The sequence below is a fragment of the Pezoporus flaviventris genome, unplaced genomic scaffold (genome assembly GCF_033815535.1).
Source record: "Pezoporus flaviventris isolate CSIRO_AGI_PZ_B2104156 unplaced genomic scaffold, CSIRO_AGI_Pfla_v1 ptg000082l, whole genome shotgun sequence".
NCBI classification, from domain to species: domain Eukaryota; kingdom Metazoa; phylum Chordata; class Aves; order Psittaciformes; family Psittacidae; genus Pezoporus; species Pezoporus flaviventris.
Genome location: NW_026892630.1, coordinates 2909907 through 2930734, shown reverse-complemented (window position 1 = coordinate 2930734; position 20828 = coordinate 2909907). Strand labels below are relative to the sequence as shown.

The window sequence follows — 20828 nt, the reverse complement described above, 5'->3', positions numbered from 1 at the left end:
TCCCTGTGTGGACACTCCTTCTCTAGAGTAAAAGTGGATTTTTCTGGTTAATTTATTTTATTTTGAAAGCAGCTTAGGCTATATTGAAGGGGGGGGGGGGGGGGGGGGGGAATACATCCTTACACCCGAATAAGCACATCCATCCAGGGAATTCACAGCACAGCTACTGTGATATGAGTTCAGATCTTGCTTTTTATTTGTACAACCTGCCCTGTAGACAATCCCATTGTGGTGGAAGTGTAGTAATTCAATAGGGATCTTACCAAAGCCTGCAGTGGGGCCAGGAGCCCATCCAGGACCTTTCCTCTCACCTGAAATGCAGGTAGGATGCAGTTTAGGTCCCATGGTCCCTCACTGCCACATCCTGCCCTTGGAGCAATACAGAAGTCCTTCAGAGCCTCTTTGAAAACTGAAATATTAAGTGTTACCCACACGGATACAAAACAACAGATTTTTTCTTTTTCTCACGCTTCATTTTCAAGAGAAATTCTGGCTACAATTTTGTTTATATTAGAAGAAAATTCTAATTCCAGCATCATCACACTGATCAGGAAATAATTAGAGAGATATTTTGTTCCTGCTCGTTCCACGATGTTGAAGGATGGAAAAGCTCTCCTGAAATCAAAATACACTGAAGTAGGATAAAACATGTCGGGGTTATGTATGTATTGTAAGGGACGTTTCCCAAAGCTGCTGAGAGATGGAATAGGCAAAAAATTAAGAAGAATGGAAAAATAACAGTTGTCTTGTAAAATACCACAGTGTACCCTTGGTGGGATTTTATGGAATAGCAACTAGGTTTGCAATCTGCTTAACACCATATATCATAAACACAAATTTCACCCTGCAGTGCTTGCTTTGAAATCTCCCAGCACCCCATCAGGCATGGGGACATGGAGCAACACCACCAAGTGACCCCCACAAACCCTGCTGCTGTCTGACCCATGAGAGACCTTATGGTGAGAACCTCTTAACCAGCGACCACCAAATATTCCAGTCGCACTCATAAAATGAATTGCCTTGAAATGCTAAAAGTATGCCAGAAATAACATAATTCCTTCAAAGTCAAGTTAGTAAGTTAAACCATGGAGACTACTGTCCACTATTATAAATGTACAGTCTTAAATTACCCCAACTGAACCACCTCCGTGAATATCAAGTAATCGTGCCTCCCGACAGCGTGGAGAATTGGAGTTTTCATATCTAAGCTTATTATTCCTAATATCACAGAGACACTTTCCTGAATTGTCCTTCTCCTTCCCAAATTCCCCATCTGACCAGCCGTCTTTCTCTCTCTTGCTTTCACCTGTCAATCATGTTCACAGCTGAAATTTGATTTCTCTCCCAACAGTAACCTTAGATGAAATATTACCATAGGGGTCAGAACTGTCTGAACTTGCCATAAAAGTTCGTTAACTCTTCTGAGACCTGAGAGCTATTTGCTTAAAAGTAACAGATTTTGCTTTTTTCTATAATATGTGAACGTGTAACCACAAAATATTGTAGGGAAGGCACAAGGAATTGTCCCGTGGAGCAGCAGGCTAAGCAAGTCTTGAGATCACAGGTGTCCATCATGGAAAAAGCTTTTGCTTTTATATGGATATATATATATATATATATGTATAACATATATGTATAACAATTATTATATGGATAAGAAGAATGTATATCACTTACTTATACAAATCTAACAGTTACATGTATAAATTACAGGAACCACAAAAGTTTTCCTATGGGATTATTGACATTAGAACCGTTACACTAGGAAAAATGTGATGGAACACGTGCTTCACCTTTGCAATGAAGATACGTACTTGATGCATTTTCTTCAGGTGAATCACGACTTGGCTCTGTTCTTGCAAAAAAGCACATTGCATTTTAAGGTCTCACAAAAAAAAAAAAGTGGTCTGGTTTCCCTCTCATTTACAGTGGTGTAACACAGGGATAAAACTGCTTTGCAGGCAAAATCCTATCTGGGTGTTCCTCAGGAGAGTGAGAGGAGCATCAGGATTAAAATTAACCTTTTTTGGTGCTTCTTGAGAAACCTATTCCTGCAGCCTAAACACCAAGAACACCTCTTGGTGCTATATAACGTAGAGTGTACAGTACCAACTACATCTTCCCCATCCTCACTTATATAACATGAAATAACAAATAATAAAGAATAAAACAAGCCTAATTCCAACAGCTAATAAAATTCGACTGCTTTCTTAATAGCATGTAACTGTTGATCAAAGTGTGGTAGGCTGTAGGGCAGCTTGTGTCCTTAACAAAAATAGGAGGTTTAAAAAAAAAAAAAAACTCACACAGGAATCTGTCATTACAACCTTGGTACTCATTTAAGCCACTTAGTATTTTTTATAGTCAAGGTCAATAAAAATCAGATTCCATGGGAAAAATAAAGTGCCTGTTTTGAGTCTAGCAGCAGAAGGGACTGAAAGTTTAAATTCCCACATTTTCATTAGTGGAGTATATTTTAGTCAATGTTGACAGACCGAATGAACATGAATTTCCAGAGGAACACAGTGCTGTGAATTAAACTTGACTGCAATTTATAAGTACAGAAGGTGCCTAACACAGACTCATGATTTTCATCAAGATCTGAGGGAGATCTTCAGAAGTCCCATCCTTAATCCCCGTAGCTGATGTCTGAACGCTAGCATTTGAAGGAAAAGAAAGAAAACATTTGCAAAGGATTATATATGAGTTGTGGGACACGGGAGAGCTGCCTGGCTGACAAAAGTACAAAGCCCCATCATTACAAATGGTTCTTGTAGGCACCTGAAAGTCAGCCTCATCTGAAAGCCCAGAAAACTGCACCACCGACTGTCACCAGCTCCCCGGGGCTGGACCAAAAAGCACTGTCTTAGCAGCAGAAAACAAAGCAGTTAAAAATTACCACCCCTGCTGAAATATGTCAAACTGCTAATGAAAATGGAAACATACCTTTATTTTTTGTTTTGACCTCAGGTAACAGGATTTTCACATCACCGTTGTAGACGATTCTCTCGGGTACCTAATTTAGTAAATAGATTAAAAATAAAACATTAGAAGGGATTTTTAACATTGTAAAACATGACTGTCATGCCACTATGGTACAGAATAGGACTTTTTACGTGCAAATCCTAAATCAAATTTAGAAAGTCTCGTGTACTGTTCACTGGCTGTGAGTGAGTGAAGGGAAAATTAACACATTTTGAAGGGAAACATTTCTAGCTCACACATTTAGTCTTTACTTCACATTAATAACAGGAGATTCCTGCTGACAAATTACCTTAAAAACACATATTTTTGCCTCACCAGTGAATATCAGCTTCTAGGACTTCAAAGCGTGCAGCTTCCTGCATTTCTCTCTTAATGATTTTTATTAGCTGCACTAATGTAATTGGCAAAATAATAATCAATTTTTGTACACAGTCTATTATTTTCCAGACAGTAGTTTAATAACAAAAGCAGAACTGTCATTTCTCCCTGCAGTTACTCACACTGTACAAATTCATCCTGTCAACACATATTTAAAATCTAATTTAGACCAAAAGAATCACCATAGAGTGGATCCTTGTACAATAAGTGAGATAAGTCAATGAGTCAATCCACATTTCCTAAATATGGGTATTTTTGTGTGTCCCCTTTAGTTAACTTTCTCTCCCTGAGTGTGCATACACAAGCACATACACATATTTTCTAGAAGCCGCCTGCAGGAATGCTTTAGCTCCATCCATTGTAACTATACAGTGTAATCAGAGCAAGGATAAACCCCAAGTCTGATCAGTTTGAATCTGAGAAACAAAAAGAAGACAAACTATAGGCACTTTTTCAGCATTCTGGTTCCAAATCAGCTTTGAAAACAGAAGTCCACTGCACATTTGGTACCAGTTGAATGACCCCTTTCCCTCATCCCTCCCAAAGGTGGGACAGGCGCATTGAAATGGTCCCTGCATCATGCCACTGAAAGCAACAGTTCCTTTTCTTTTCTGTTTTGTTTTCCACTTCTTTCTTTTTTCTTTTTTTTTTTTTTTAATAAAAAAAGGGGGATGGTGCTTCCTTAAATGCAATACTTGGCCCACGGCCCGGGCTCTCTTAAAGCAAATGACTCCTGTAGACCTTTAGTGTCATTTTCCTCAAGACGGCCTCTGCTTTCATGCCAATCAGTGAATCCATCCTGTTATTAATGCATGGGGCTGAGAGGAATAGGTACTCAAGCCTCACACCTGAAGAGCATCTAGAAAGAGATGTGGTCAGCCTGCTTTTAGCAGTCTCAGCCTTTGCTGTGGCCACCCCTGCTCTAAAACCACAACCATTCAGATACATCATAGGAGACCTTAAGCAGGACCTTAATCCACTTTCATGAGAGAGGCACATTGATTCATTTAGCAGCTTTATTTAACTATCAGTTCATTAACAACGGAGTCAAAGAAAGTAAGACAGCACAAAGGCAGCCAGATTTATTAATTAAACACTAAACAGATTTATTAATTCAAGAAGGCTGATCACTTTCCTTCATTTTATCTGACAGAGTTGGTGCAAGAAGAGTTTTACTTGAGTAAGTTTTCTACTCTATACTGTGCTATTTTAAAAGGATTTCACAATAAAGGAAGCTGAAAGACTGTGCACAGTCTGGAGACTGTATCTGGTGTGACATGAATATAGTATTTTAACCAGATTTAATCTTACCGTATTCCCTCCTCTACAATGACTTTGCAGGAGGAAATCCTACGGAAAGGAAAATCTGTTCATCCCACACCACAAAATACTGAATCGCATTGCAGGCTCCAGCAGCTCTTCCTACATACTGAAATGCTTTCATCAGGGAATTTGGAGGCAGTTAAGTTGGGCAGAGGGGAGAGGAGAAAAAAAATACCAGGTCTTGTTTGGTTCACTTTTGTACTCTAAGCTCCAAGTGCTTGAGGGAGCAAAAGGGCTGTTTGCAGTGGAGAGAGCCACGGCTTTAGAAGCTGCTACCACAAATATAACTGATTCTGGCCCCATCCCCTTTAGCATCATGACAGCTCACTGTCAAGGCCTTGGAAAGCACTTCTGTTTCAAAATTGGGGAAGTGGAGAAGTTCAGGCTGCAGGGAAGTGAATCTGCCTGGCTTCTTATAGAAAATGGCTTTAAGCTTAATCACACACACATTCTGAGATACATCCACACAGACTCAGGAAACAGCCTCAGAAAGTGCCACTCTCCATACTTCAGATTCCTCAAAAGACATGAATTGTAAATCCTGCCCACCCCTCATCTTGCTCCCTGCAGAGATCCCAGGGCCTGATGCAAAATGTCATTTAAAAAGCTCCCTTTGAATGAGGTGGGGTTTAGACCGGTCTCCATGTGAGCACAGGTGAAATGAAAAAGTGAAGGAAAAAGGAGGAAAAAAAACAAAACAAAAAAACAAAAAAACGAGAAAAGAAAAAGGGGAGAAAAAAGACGAAAAGAGGAAGAGAGGAGAGTGTGAACAAAACCAAAGGGAAGTGCTCTAGGAACATACCTAGAGGACGGTCAGCCAGCTGAAGCCGCCTGGGTGACACATCGGAGCTAAGCTTTGGATGCAGGGACGGATCCTTTACTTACGCATAGAATCCCCTTTTGTTCCACGCATTGAATTTAGAAACGAACAAACAAGCAAACAAACAAACAAACAATCAAACAAAGGATGCTGCCCTCATCCTTCCCCTTCCCAGACCTGGCCCGGGACCGGGTCCATGTCAGGGTCCTGGTCCGGGTCCCGGTCCTTCCCTCCCGTACCTGGCCGCGGTGGGACGCCGGGGGCAGTCTCACCGTGTGTGTGTGTGTGTGTGTGTGTGTGTGTGTGTGTGTGTGTTTGCGCGTGTGAGCCCCTTCGCCTGCAGGGCTGTGCTGGGGTCGGGAAGGTCCGTGCCCGCCCGTCCCCGCCCCGCTGCGGGCGCCGGTGCTGTCCCTGCTGCCCGCGGAGCGCTGCTCGTCGGGGGAAGATCGGGGGGGTTACACCGCTCTAGACCCCTGCCCGACCCGCGCTATTGCCAGGCTGCCGGAAGCAGGGGTTTGAAATCCGTGCCAGAACTCTCCCAAAATGTGCGTTTCGCTCCCGGCACCGGCAAAAGGAGGGGAGGCCAATGTGTGTCCCCGCGCACCCCGATCCCCGCAGCCGTCGGGGACACCCGATTTCCACACCGAAAACCAAGGGACGAAGGGCAGGGAGACGCCTGAGCTCCCGCTGACACAGGGTGTTGAGCCTTAACGCCTCCGTGCGCAGCCATTGACATTTCTGCTTAACGGGGGACAGGCTGCTGAGAGCGTTCTTCAGGACTGTGCTTCTTTATAAATTAACAATTGAGAGCAGCTACCAGGGACACTCCATTCCCTACCCCCGCTGGAAACTTGGAGACACTGCTTGATTTTGTTGGTCGCTGGGTGTTTTTTTCAATGTGTGGTGCAGAAGCACCACTTCTAGCAAACTTCTGCTCTGGTTTTGACTTCCCTCCCTGCAAGGTATCTTATAGAGATGAATTTTAAAAAAAGTATAAAAATAAAGTAAAATAAAGGAAAGCATGTCACAAAGTTCATAGGGCTTCAAACCAAGCAAGGGAAGAGGCAGGGCAATCTCCATCCCTGAAACCCACTGCACCACAACTAGAAGCCTGCATGCTTTGTTGCTGCAGAAGTGGCACGGGTGTAAAAGCTAGACTTCGGTGGGAAGAACAGTGGGTACAGCAACAGTGAAAAAAAATTATCATTTCAGAGAGCAGTTAGACACAGGCAGCTTGCATCAAGGGCACTGAGATGTTATCACACTGTGCCTGGTCAACCTGATACGGTGGTAGATAGCCGGGGCTGGAGCTGCCTATCTGCCATTATACCCGGCTACAGCCTCGCCGATCCCTGGCCTTTTGCTTCTCACTTGAAAAGTTAAGTCACATCCTGGACTATTTTTGCATCGTGTTGGCTTTGAGCTCACAAATCTGAATGCACTCAGCCCTCAGAGAGTGACAAATGTTATTCACGGTCCTCCCCCACAATTTCAGGCAGTCAAGAATTAGATGCAGCAAGAATGTACAGTATTTTAATCTATTGATTTGTATCTGCTGCCCCCCAAAAAATTCATTAGAGGAGCCATAAGAAGTGTGAAGTGGTTGAGTGCTCGGCTCTCCCCCAGAAAAGATGAATTCTCTCCACAGCCACTCACCTCTGCCACGTCCTGGGGTGTGCTACCTCTTGTTACTCATACCGAGACCTGCACTTCAAACAGATATGTGAAGCATTTGACTACAGACAGCTTGAGTGTGTGTGTGTGTACAAGCAGGACCGGGCTCTGTCCTGGCTGAGCAAACAAAATCTATCCCATTCTCCATAGCTGCCCCTGGAATGCCCAAGCCCTGTGGCAGCCGCTTACAACACAGTGATTTGGAAAGAGGAAGGGAATAAAGTTTATTGAAAAATCTTAATTCCTAACACTGAAGTATGTAGGATTGTTTTCTTTCTTTCCCCTGCGTGAAATTTTAAATTCAGCCATCTGAACAGGTGTCAGAAACAGTGGGTCCATTTAGCTCCTCTGATGATCGCAGTAATAAATATAGAGGATTTCCTTTCAATGCAGCATATGCTGAAATGACACCAATGTAGTTCTGGCATCTGAGCAGATAATTCTGATATATGCATCATTTCCTCCCTAAATCCAGGAAGCAGCTACACTCTCTATCTGATATTAGTATATTATGTCAAATAGAAATTGGTATTAAAATTATGAATGATTCTAGATAGAGAACTTCCTACACACTATGCAGAGGGAGGGAGAGGAAACAGCTGCGCAAAAGCTTTCAGAAGGGGGAAAGGGGAAAGAAAAAAGAGCTGGGAAAGTTTATGTTTTAAACTGAAAATTTACTGCCATGTTTCGCGTGGGGGTAGTTTTCAAGTGGCATTTTGATGCAGCACGGGCCGTTTTGTGTTAAAAGGATGAAGAAGACTTTCTAATAAATAGAAGGTCTCGGCGCTCCGTTTGCAAATGGGCACTTCCCGCACAGTGCCTGCACAGCGGTGGTGAGAAACTGCCCAAGAAATAAATACACACTGGTGTGACAGGGACAGTTCCCTCCCTTCTACCCTATTTTCTTTAGGATGTGGTCCAGGATAGCAGTTCTCGGGCAGGGAAAACGCTGCAGCACAAACACAAAAATACTCCTGGACTCTGCTCAGCAGAAGCTCGGAGGTCTGGCATTGGGTTCTGTTTCATTTTGTGAGGGGGAGGAATGAAAAAAGGCTTAAGGTGAGGTGGGATGGGGAGGAAAGTGGAGCCTGAGCTGCAGTGCACATACCATTTCCCAGCCAGCAAAGGAAGGGCCACTCTCCATGCATGCATCTCCCGCATCGGTCACATGAAAGTTCTTTGTAATGTAGTTAATAAATGGGAAAGCACTACAGGACTATGGGAAAAATAGGATGCTGTTAGTGATGGGTAGATTAAGACCACACATGCCTTTTGATACATGATTGCCCAGCTCAGGTGGCGTTCCCCCTGCTTCAGCTGGTGAGGTACCTGCAGGAGAGCAGCGGGATCCTGCTCCCCTTTGAAATCGTTGGGGATTGTACCTCCGAGCTCAGTGGGAGCAGGATTGAGGCCAGAGTCAAGCAAGGGGTGATTAATGAATGTAGGTTATTCAGAGCAGAGCGGTTCCAATTAGTCCCCAGCAAGCAGTCCTTCGGCAAAGGTGGGCGCTCCCCTGCCATGATTTATATAGAGAACCCCAATACTCCCTTTGCTTTAGTGAACATTAAAATGTGCATCTATTTCCCACCCCCACCCCCCTTCAGTTGGGCAGTTATCGTGTTTCAGGCTCAAATTCAAGTGCACCCTAAGAAGGCTGTATTCTCTTATTTGCAAAGCAAGATTGCAATGTGTCATAACGATGTCAAACTGGGAGAGAGCCTTTTTTCCCTTCAGGTTGGCTGTGTGATGGGAATTCTCCCTTCTGCACCCAGTCTATTTCTAGGAAGGATTTCTCTTACTGCTGTTCAAACAGGGTGGATTTTTTTTTTCCCTCCGAGAAAGAAGACACTTCAGGGAGGCAGCAGTGCTCCCCTCGCTCTGCGCTACTACTAATTCTTAGTGCCTGCTCCTTACTCCACCTGAGAGGAAACCCAGAGCAGCAGAGGAGTGCAGGAAAGAGGCTGGACCAGAACTGGGTCCTGCTTCGGGTACTTGGGGCTCCACGCTCCCTCGGTGGGGGCTTTCCCAAGGAGAGGCCTCGTTCTTTCCCTTCCCTAGGGCTCCTTCAGGAGCTCTTGGCAAGGGCCACGGCGAAACCTCTAAGTGACCCCCTGTGAAAAAAAATGGGCATCAGTAAAGGCTCAGCCAGGGAACTGGGGGTGGAAGAAGAAATAAAAAGCAGCCCTGTCTTTATGAGGGGAGATAATTCTCTGCTCGGCCAATAGCAACCAGTTTACTCACAGATTACACATTAACCAGAAAATGGAACTTGAATTAACCAGAATCTGGAGCTTGAACCATTACTCAAACCCTGGTGCAACAGCAGGTCAGATGCCAAAGGGCAGGTTGGTGCCCCGGTGCTGGGGAGGGGTGAGGCGCCGCATCGGCATCGGGGACCACGGCTGTCACCCACGACAGGGTTGGGTGTCCTTCCCCTTCCAGAGGGACCTGAGCAGGAGCATGCTGACCTTCAGCAGCACTCAGTGCCCATGAATGCAGGCTCTTGTCGCTGCAGGCACCGCAGGGAACTTGGGGCTGCATCCTAACCTCAGCACTCAGAGCAGGATGGGGTCCAAGCCATGGGCTGGACCGGCTCGGCAGAGGAACAGCAACAGGTCCCCGCCTTCCACTGCCATCAGTGCCCAGGAGGGACGATCTTACAGCTGCACCAACAGTGGGAAAGGGAGATATAAGGGAATAAACACCTGCTGGTGTTTATAAACCTGGGTCTGGAGACAAAACCCCGATCCTGGGAGGGCTGGAGCATCCTTTGGAGAGGCCTCCACTTCTTGAACCAGGCAGATACACCCATTCAAAGGGTGGGAGAGGACTCTGTGAACAGACACTGGAGGCTGTTGGGGAAGGTGGCTTTAAATGAACTGGGTTGAGGGTTTGAGGAGCCTTTCGAAGTCATAATTCCCTTTGACATGGAGAAGTGCAGTGAAGAGGGGCTGGGAGACCTGAATGTTTCTAGCACATTAACCTTTGGGGATTGATTGTCTAGAACAAATAACTCTCAAAAGTTGGAGGAAGTCCTTTGAATTTGGTTATTTTTCCTCTCTGCTTCTCAGTTCTCTCTAGGCTTTCTAAGGCCTGCAGCAAAGAAAAAAAGGGGTTGGGGGGAAAAGAAAACCACAGGACAAATGAAAGAAGGTGGGGGGAAAGCAAAGGGAAAAAAAAAAGGAGGCAGTATGGACCCAAATGGCAAGAAATCTTTCGATCTAGCGTTAAGTGGCTCTGTGACAAGCCAAGCCTGATGCGGTGTCATCTCTTACTAGAGACAGGCATGCTTAGATCAGATGATAAGAGGATGTGAAGTCTTCCCTTTCACTTTGCTCCATCATAAAACAATCAAAATACAGGGCCATATCATGTCATCAGGTTTTTAAGCAGACCTCCCCTTTGAGATCTTCTAAAACCTGGTGGGATGATCTGAGTCACTGAAACTGAGCTCACTGCAATACTGAGAAGTCAGAAGCAGCACCTGAAAACTCATGTTTTTCATCTACCTGAAAGATAACTTGATTTCTAGCGGGCGACAGCTTTCCGTTTCACACAAAGCTATCCTCTCCCTTCTCCCCTCCTGAATATTATTGAGTCCAGCTCTTGTGCCAGCATCACCCCTTTGCCAGGCAGTACGCTGAAGTACTGCTCTCAGAGTTATTGAACTTTGAACTACAGACTAAGAAACTGAGTACGGAATCAAAAAAATGCAGTTTATTATTGTAGATTATTCTCTCTTTTGATATAACCATAGAGTCGAAAATGAAAGAAAAGCACATAGGAACATCACACGTGGTTAGTTAGTAACTCAAGATATAAAACAATTTTGCACAGCAAAATATGTAAAAGAAAAAGTAACTGACAAGATTTTTTTATATTTATTGTGGTAAGATTTACTTTCCATTTTCTTTTTTTTTTTTTTAAAAGACAGGATATCAGTCCCTGAAAATAAAATTTACTGATTATTGCCTTTAAAACTGTGGAATTTTTTGAAGTTACAGAAAATCCAGTTCTGCACCACAATACAACTGTAAAAAAATCTGCATCATTTTAAAACTGTGCAGTAATGCCATCTTTATAACTGCATAAACTGTATTAGCGTTCTAAACAGGTTCATAATTTTTTTTGTTGTTTTTGTGTTATATGTTTGCAGATTATATCTTAGTGCAATTCAGTCCCCAATACTTCAATTTTGAAAAAAAAGAAAAACAACAAAACAACAAACAACAAAACAAAAACCAAAAACAACCTATACATTTTTAATGTAAAATACCTCTGTAGATATACACAGAGGTGCCTTCCCCTTTTAATACTTTGGTTTTCAAATACAGTCAGTGGTATAGCAAGGACTACATATACCCAACTTATATTTAAGTTGCAAGCACATGCTGCATAAACTACTTTTTAAAACAGTCCCGTTGCAAATTCTACCCCCCTTTACATCACGACAGTAAACAATTTAGTGCATCAATCTTAAAAAAAAAAAAAATCTACATCTAAACAGACCTAACTCTTTCGAATTTATCTATAACATTCCTTTATCTGTAGCATACATTTTAACTGGGCTAACAGATGACAGAAACTAGAATTAAATTATATATACTAGGAACCCAGAGCATTCCACATTTGACAATGACCAAATGCAAAAGGAAAAAAAAAATGGGGCAGATCACCTAAAATTAATATTTAGACTGTTTTAGTCAACAGCATGGTTTCAATATCAATCCCCCAAGCAAGACGTGAATTTTGTGTTCAAACGTCTTTACAAAGTTCTTGTGATTTTTTTTGTATTTTTTCTTTTTTTTTTTTTTTTTTTTTTTTTTTTTTTGCCACTTAAGGTTATCAAAATCCATTCTGGCAGGTTTTTTGAGAGGGAATGCTTCAGTGCATTTAAAAGGAAGTCTGAAGTTTTGAGTAACTCAAAGCAGTTTTAGAGCAGATGCAAACTTTAATGGGGAGGAAGAGGAGGAGGAAGATCAAAGGTTGCACTTTTTTGCTTTCAACCCAAAAAAGTGATGAGGCAATAAAACAAAAGGATGAATGCCATGCCATAATAGTCTCCAAAATTCCACTTCCAAGCAAAAGAAAAAAAAAAAAAAATAATTATACCATACATGACCAGCATGCAGGGTTTTTTATTTATATAATGTCTCTTTTTCATAGTCTTTTGAAACAGTTATAGTTCATTGTTGCTAAGACAAAATAGCAAGCGTAATGCATGAGATGAGTATGGGATTCTAATGGCAGACTACAGTCTCACATTTGGCTGATTAAGGCCAAAACTCACATGAACACACCGAAGGTTGATGCAGGCTTGATTTTGGCAAGTTGATCTAGGCTTATCTCTAGTTTTGCACAACAACGCTAAAAACTGATGGAACTCAGCAAGCTGGAGTCTAAAAATTTCACATTGTTTTTGTATTTTTTTGTTTTTGTTTTTGTTTTTTTTTGTTTTTTTTTTCTTTTAATATTATTTTTCTTTTTGCAAAGCTCAAATCTCATATGAAGAACTCAGGATGGCAAAAAAAAAAAAGAGAAATCTGACTTTTTTTTGGACACAGCAAGCTCAAAAGAAAAAAACCTCATGAACTTAAAAATATATATATATATAATGTGGATGGCAGGTTTCAAAGAAGAGCAAGCTTCATATGAAGAACTGAGTTGGTGACGAGTTGGATCTTTTAAATTTAAGAAGAAAAAAAGGAAATACAACAGCAAGCCCCCACAAAAATGAAAAAAATAATAAACAGGAAAGAAACTCATGTAGAACTTGGTTGGCCAACACGGAGCCAGCCCACCTTAAAAAGAAAAAAAAAAAAAAAAAAAAGGAAAGAAAAGACAAAATAAAGAAAATAACCAACCCCCCAAAACACAACTTTGTTTTAAAATTGTTTTGAGTTTTGTTTTTTTAAAAAAGGTAATACAAGGTGGCAAGCCGGGTTGTCGCTCTAGCAAAGCCCCCAACAACAACTCACACGGAGAACTTTTAGTTAAGGTGGCAAGGCTGTGGGCACTCACATGAAAAACTCTGGAGAGGAAGGGTTGTCACTGCTGGATCCGTTTTCTCTGAAGCCATTGCTGACCAGCTTCTCGTACTTTTCCTTGTAGGCGTCCCTCTCCCGGACCAGCCTGGAGATCTCCTGCTTTAGGTGCTCCACTTGCTGCAGCAGCTGGTTCTTCTCCGACTCCAGGACGTGCCGCTGCTGGACCCTCTTGAAGCGGCAGGACTGGGCATAGCCCCTGTTTTTGAGGGTCCTCCTCTTCTGCTTCAGCCGGATCACCTCTTCCTTGCTGACGCCCCGCAGCTGCCGGTTCAGCTCCCGCACCGACATGGTCACCAGCTGCTCGTCGGAGAAGCGGTCGTCGAAGTGGAGGCCGCCGCCGCCGCCGCCGTGGTGCGGGTGGTGCAGCCCCCCGGCGCCGCCGCCGCCGCCACCGCCGCCGCCGCCGGAGCCAGCGGCCGAGGAGGCGGAGGAGGGCGGCGCGCTGCCCGGCGCCGCGGCGTGGGGGTGCCCGCCGCCGCCGCCGCCGCCGCCGTGGTGCGGGTGGTGGTGGTGGTGGTGGTAGTGGGGCGCGCCGCCCTGCGCCGCCGCCGCGGCGATCACCGCCGACACCACGGCGGCCGCCGAGCCCATCTCCTCGGCCGGCACGGAGCCGCCGGCGCCGGCGGCCGCGGCCAGCTGCTGCCCTCTAGCATAGCCATCGAAGGCGCCGGGCAGCGGGTGGTGGCTGCTGTTGATCAGCGCCTCCACCGCGTCCTCGGGGCTGAAGCCCAGCGCCTCCGGGTTCAGCTGCTGCGGGTAGCCCGTCATCCAGTAGTAGTCTTCAAGGTGGGTCTTCTGGTCGGTGCCGGAGCCGGGGCTGGGCGCCGAGAAGCTGGGGGACGGGGGCACCGAGCTGCAGGGCGTGCTCATCGGGGTGGAAGAGAGCGATCCCCCGGCGATCAAGCGGCCGCACTGGCTGATAATGCGATCGGTCTCCACCGGCTCCTTTTTCACTTCAAACTTCATCAGATCGAAGTCATTAACATATTCCATGGCCAGGGGACTGGTGGGCAGGTCGGAGCTGCTCATTGCCAGTTCTGATGCCATCCTTTTGCTGCTGAGAGTCCTCCAGAAAGGGTGCGCTCCGGGAGCGAGGGGACTGCTCTGAGTTGCCACCGGGTGAGCCAGCTTGATTTTTGGCGAGCTCCGCTCCGCTCTCTCCTGCCTCTGCCTCTCGCCACGGCCCCGCGCAGCCTCCGCTCCAATTCGCCCCGGCGCTCCCGCTCCGCGTTATCCCTTGCAGAGTCTCCGCTGCCGCTGATGCATCAGAGCGAGGGGCTCTTGCTATTCGCCTTTTGCATAAAGGTTTTTTTTTTTTTTTTCCTCCTTTTCCTCCTCTCTCCCTCCCTTCTCTGCCTCCTCTCTCTTTTTGCAGCTTGCAAACTGCAGCTGGAAGTGTTAGCTGGTGGTGTTGCGAGTAAATTTGTTGTTGTTGTTGGTTTGTTTTGTTATTTTTAACACTTCATGGTGCCTTTCCTCTGGGCTTTCTCATGCAAAGTGCAGAGCGAGAAGAGACGTTCATCGGGGAAGGGAGGAGGGAAAAAGAGAAGCGAAGGCAAAAAAAAAAAGAAACACAAAAAAATCAAAGTCGGTATCGCAACTAAAATAACAAAAACAGTTTAAAAAGAAGAAAAAGGGGGGAAACAACGCAAAAACACTCGACCCCAAAGCTACAGCAAGAAGATGAAAAATATTTTAAAGGTTTCATCCAGCAGGAGAGTTTAAAAGCATTGCTGAGTTTTATAGCGCTCCTGACGTCAAATGGGAAATTGGCTCGGCCGCCGGGCCAATGGGCTGCCGCCTCCCGGCCCTCATTAGCATAATAGTATAGAAACAAGGAAACTTTTCTGAGCTGTCAATCAGGGCCCCATCAGCTGACTGTCAGCTGGGGAGCGCCTTAACCCCTTCCTACCCGCAGCCGCCCGCCGCACTCACCGGGCAAGCGGGTGCGGGACGGGGCCGCTGCTCTTCGCTATCGCGCCGGGTCGGTCCCGGCAGCCGCGCTCCTTGCGCGCTTTCTGGCGAGCGCCCTGCCCCGGGGGTGGGGTGCCCGGGAGCTGCCCCCGCTCGGGCGAACGATGCGGGGCGGCGGGGAGCTCCTTCCGCCGGGGAGCACCGGGCGCGGGGACCCTGCAGGGATCCGAGAACGCGGCGCTGCCGCCGGGTCCGCTGTGCCAGGCGCGGGTACCTGCTGCGGGCCGGTCCTTGCCTTCCCCCGTGCCGGCCGCCGGCCCCTCGCTCCGCTCCGCGCCCCCGTCACATAGCGATGATTTTTTCACGGGGACGGGGCAGCAATTCCCCCCTTTTCCCTGCCAAGAGGTGCGAAAGCCCTGCAAGTTTGCAAGCGCTTCCCCCCCCCCCCCCCCGCAGTTGGACTGATGGCCCGTACTAATTAATTTAATACACTTAGAACTAATTGTATTTACTTTAGCCTCCCCTCCCGCACCCCCCCATCCTCCGGGAGGGGGATGGGGCCGAGGCCGGGGGGGGCCGTGGAAGCGGCGAGCGGGCTGGACGCGGAGCGGCGGATCGGCTCGGTTTAAACCTCGACAGCGCCATCTCTCGTCGAAAGGTCAGTGCCGAGACGGTCCCCGACCGGTGCGGGGCCGCGGTGCGGCCGGGACGCGTCCCGCCGTCGGGGGGTGGCCCCGCCGCAGCGGCCGCTGTCCCCGCCCGGTCCCGGTCGCGGCGCGGTTCGGCCCGGCCGCACCGTGGTCCCCCTCTGCGGGCCGGGGAACGCCGCAGCCTCCGGGGCTGCCATGCTCGATTTTCCGGCAGGGCTTTATGGGAATATCGATAGAATTAAAGTTACTTGTAATTCCGTGATAAATGAGATGTCTCTAGTAAGTAAGATTAAGTGCAGTGCTATAAAGTTGTTTATCTGAAAAGTAATTCTCAGAAACCTGACTTCTGACACTTGGTCATATATTAAACCAGCTTCTTGAACATTGTACTTCAAATCCTCCCTGCTCCCCTTGCCCGGTTCCTTCCCCCTCGGAGTTTGCTATTTATAACTGCACACAGGGTATTACTTTGTAGGTGCGGGCAAGTCTCTGGGTGATTTTTCGCCGACTGTGAAAATCATCATTTGCAAAGCCAAAGAATCTCTGCTTAGAAAATAGTGCTTGGCTAGTGGATTTACAAATGGATAACATTTTCTGACTATGCCATTATCAGTACGAGTGCCAGTACTAACATCTGAAAGTCATACAGTATGTACTGTTCCTGGCAGCTAAGAAAGGTAGGGCATACTGCAAATTTAGGAAGATAACTACATCTAGAAATGATCATAGAGGCAATTCTGTAAAGCTAAAAAACGCTACCAGCATCACTGGCAAAATTAAAATGGAGTTCTGCACGGTCCCAAAACACATGCACATACACAGAGCCGTGGACATCTGCTAGCTTTATCTTACAGATTGCGATTCATGACAAAGTTAATACAACTTAACTACTCGGGCTGGCTTTCCTATTTCTTCGCATTGTTGGAATCAACAAAACTTCCAGGCTCACGGCATAAATCCCCCCAGGACAGTCTAATTCCCTATATTTGTTTTTTTTCCCGAGCAAGATGAATGTGATACTGTATATCACTTAACATGCGCACCTATGAGAGACATAAAATGTGTGCTAATATTTTTAAATGAAAAGGTTATTGCTTTTCAGAGCGTACAGTCATAGTATTTCACTTGCCCGTTTGATAGATGGCTGTGGAAGTGTGGCTCCAGAACCATAAAATAGTTTGTTTGGACGTGAGGATTCAAAGTGCTACATTTGCAAACGAGTAAATTTCCTGAGTAAACTCTGAACTCCAGACAAAGAGTATGAAATTGTGTGAGCTAATGGGGACCATCCCTTAATTGATACCAATGTAAGCTGCAAATTAATTGAAGCTCTGACCTACCAGAACAGTGAGTAAAATTATTAGTTGTACACTATTGTTCTTGTGTGATTGTTACACAGAACTGCTGCACCAAAATGTCTCTACTGTTCAGTGCAGCAGAGAAAAAAAGATTGTTAGCAATTTTTGGATAACCTTCAGAAGCAACATGCTCCTCCCTACGCTATATAATTCTCATTTTAGTAGTATTTTTCTTTATTATTTGGCTATTCACAATGGGTGTCTAAACATTTACAGTCCTCTATTAACAGTGTTTCTTCCATAACAATCACACACTTTCATTTCAATTAGAGCTATTCAGTCTCCAGTTTTTCCACAATTATCGCAGGCCAATTCCCCCAGACTGCTCCCTTTTCCCACCACTGTTTGTAACAATCCTGCCCTGAGCCAGGCACAGAGGGAAAACTCCAGCGTCCCTTTCACAGCCTCTTGCTCCCGTTTGTTTTTAAGCATCGCCGTTCGACGACACAATGTGGAGCCCTGCTTGCTCCCTGTTTGCTGCTGACCTGGTTCGTAAGCCTTCAAACTAACACATATTTATTGTGGGAGAGTGTTCTGACAAATCATGCAGGGGGATGTGAAACATTAACTCCCAATACACTCTTGTCGGCCTGCACTGGGATGAGCATGCCAGCAGTGTGTGCAGGAACTTCCATCGCTGAAGCCTGCGTGCGTATCTCACACAGAAGATTTAGCAGAAGAGAACATGCAGGTTATGAGTTATATGGACTCAGAGCGTAATTTGTTATAACTTAAACACATATCAAGACCAACACATTAAGTACAGTTACTGCTCCTTTTGTTTATTTAGTGTCTTATTTTATGGTGCAGAACTAAACAGTGTCCGCTGAATTTAACTATGAAACCAGCCAAATTGATTTCAGAAAGACTTCTTCAGAGTAACAGAGTGATAAGGCATAAACTGCTCCTAGGTGCAGGGCTAGATAAATCCTTTTAACAGTCTTCAGATCAGTTAACAGGGTAAGTAAATCACATATCACTGTTAGCAGATTTATGGGAAAGAATTAATAGAATCAGACGAGATAATCTAGTAGGGATAAAATTGCTGAGGAAACAGTCCAGCCTTACATCGGGGGGCACGAAACAACAGTCTGATTACTGGGAGTCATTACGGATTGGTGAATTATGAACTAAATCATCGTAAGAGTAATTCAGTATTTATTAATTCTTTTCTCTTTAAACAATTTACAGACGCAAATAAAAGCCTCTGTCTTTGAAGACACATTCTTTATATATTTTTATTGGATGTAATTTAGTATTTGCATTACCTGTATTTACTTCATAATTGAACATTTTGCATTCAAATTTATGTAATGCATTATGCTTTAGAATATATTTCTCCCTTATTAGCATGAATAGTCACTTACCTCATGAATTACTAAGTTTATCTGAAAATATAGGTGTATTTTTTACTAAGTGGAAGACAAACATATGTACAATAAATTCTTATTTGCCAGTGGTGTTACAGAAACACAGAACAACCCTGTATCAGAGAAGAGGGGAAAGACGCTGCAGCAAAGAAGCAGAATCAATTACTGTGTGTATGTATGTGACAGTAATTCCTTCTGTCAATGTTTTGTTTATTTTTAATAAAGAATGAGTGACTCAAAGGTTTACTTTAGAAGGAGCAGATGAAAAAGGATCTCCACAGTGAATTTCTTTCCTCTTTCCCCCAGTACTTCCCGATGGACTTGGCTGAGACTGTGCCACTGCAGCCTTTGCTCCAGCTTCATTCCTGCTGACCTGGTCCACGCCATGAACGTATGCTGCTCTAAACTCACCTTCTCAAACATTTCTCTCTTTCCCCTAATCCTGTGTCTATGCTTGGCTTTAAATCCAAATAATCAATATAATTTAGGCCCATTCTGCAGTATTAACACAACCTTACTTATGCAGAGACAACCCCAACTCTATTGACTTCAAGAACTGCAGGATTGAATCCGTGATCCCATTGAAACCAATGACAAAACTTGTATTGATTGCAATGGAAGCAGGATCAGGTCCTTGATGTTAGCAATTTGTTTAAGTCAGAGGGCTACAAGAAGTGAAGGACATCAGCAGATCTTGTGGCAAGAATACAGGTCTGCGCCCCAAAATTCAAAGGCAAAATTCACTTGTGGTGGGTCATCTTTACACTCAGGTTTTACCATCTGCGTGCTGGGATGCCTGTGTATTTTGTCCGGACGCATAAAGCCAGTCCTCCTGGGAGCATTCAGATGAGCACATCTATAAATGTAGTGCAGTAAAATGAGCTACTTTTGCCACTCGTGCTTTTTCCGAGCCTGGTACAATCCATTTTTGTGACGACAGTTTTCTGCCCCACACGCATCTGATACTGCTCTTTTATTTTAAGGCTGAGAAAATCTTCCCTTTAAACTCATGCTGAGCATCAAATTGGACTCCACTTGCAGCTGAACATCTTGGCTGTCTCTTCCTTTCCTCCATCAGCTCCAGTATATTTTATGTAGAATTCTCTCTGTTAATAAAACTTGCTTCTCCCTTCATTCTGCAGTTTTGCATTAGTGTTACTGAAACCACCAGACCTGCCCTGTTTCAAAACTGTGCGAAGGAGAAGGGGAAAAAAAAAAAAAAAAGTAGTTTTTTTCCTGTACAGTCTCCTATTTTGCCATTCTGCACAGACTCTAAATGTACAGCTTCTATTCGACTGTAAAGTTTCTGTTGGTAAATTAGAACAAAAGTAGCTTGAAAAGGCAGGCTTAAACACATATTTTGGTTGCTTTTGTGTCACATCCAAGAGGGCTTGTGTTTTATCTCTGGGAATTACAAGGTATTAGCAGCTGCTTCGATTTTATTCCCCTGGAAGTGCCTGACAGTCACTATATGGAAGATGCAGCATCGGTGTTACACCTGAGTGCGTGCGTTTGCTCTGTGTACCCTGAGTCCAAATGAGGTGACGGCTTTTTAGCAATCAAAATATTTCCATTGCTTGCTTATAACATTTGTAAAATGCTAGAAATAGTCCAAATTAACTTTGCATGATCCAGAAACTGTTTTTCTGTCTGAAGGGAAGACAGCACGGAGGTGAGACTGAAAAGCTGCAGGTGACTCTAATGTGTCTAAAGGTTGGTGTCACAAGATTTGTACTGTGCTTGTTTCATGATGCATGCCCTAGTTTACTAATTTTCATAAATGGCTTTGCCTAAATGTAAAAATCAATGGAGACATTTTGATGCTAAAAAAAAATCTATTTATCTAAAAGAAATAAAACCTGAAATTGCAATAAAGATTTTTATCAAACTTTATGGTGGAATTTATCATCTATAACTTGGATGATCACGTTCAGTTATACAGTGTGGTATTTGCTCTGACATTAGCTGAAGTGGGTAAACAGAGAACCTGGTAAAAACTTGTGCAGAAATTAATCTGAAAACTCTACAGAGGCAGAAAACTAGTATTAGTTAAGGGAAGAGAGTAAAACAATTACATTAATGTTATGTACCTGAGCTGTCCTGATAATGTCCTGCAATATGCACTCTCCATTTATATCTATTTTAGCTCATAAGAATCTATGCTGCTATTCTCCCTTCTGTTCCGCATTAGGTTATTTCAACAGTAAGGAATGGCTGCAGTGGCAGCATGAAGAAATAAGTGAATTTTATATGCTATCTCCTTAAAGTCACCCATCAGTAAGTGGTGAGGAGGGCATGATTCTGATATG

General features: G+C 44.6%; 1 protein-coding gene and 1 long non-coding RNA gene across 3 annotated transcripts; one reads left to right on the top strand and one right to left on the bottom strand.

The window, feature by feature from the left end:
- Nucleotides 1-2947: 2947 nt before the first annotated feature.
- MAF (MAF bZIP transcription factor) lies at nucleotides 2948-15201 on the bottom strand. Its single transcript, XM_061475049.1, has 2 exons — nucleotides 13202-15201; nucleotides 2948-3016 (listed from the first exon to the last, which is right to left on the bottom strand). The coding sequence occupies exons 1-2, from the start codon at nucleotides 14272-14274 to the stop codon at nucleotides 2983-2985; spliced, it is 1107 nt and encodes a 368-aa protein (XP_061331033.1). The 5' UTR covers nucleotides 14275-15201; the 3' UTR covers nucleotides 2948-2982.
- Nucleotides 15202-15385: 184 nt separating this feature from the next.
- Nucleotides 15386-20407, top strand: LOC133280380 (uncharacterized). Of its 2 annotated transcripts, XR_009747147.1 has the most exons (4): nucleotides 15386-15799; nucleotides 18607-18690; nucleotides 18826-18910; nucleotides 19503-20407. It is a non-coding gene; the product is annotated as an uncharacterized LOC133280380 (long non-coding RNA). The 2 variants fall into 2 exon arrangements; XR_009747146.1 differs by having other exon boundaries at nucleotides 18826-20407.
- Nucleotides 20408-20828: the final 421 nt, after the last annotated feature.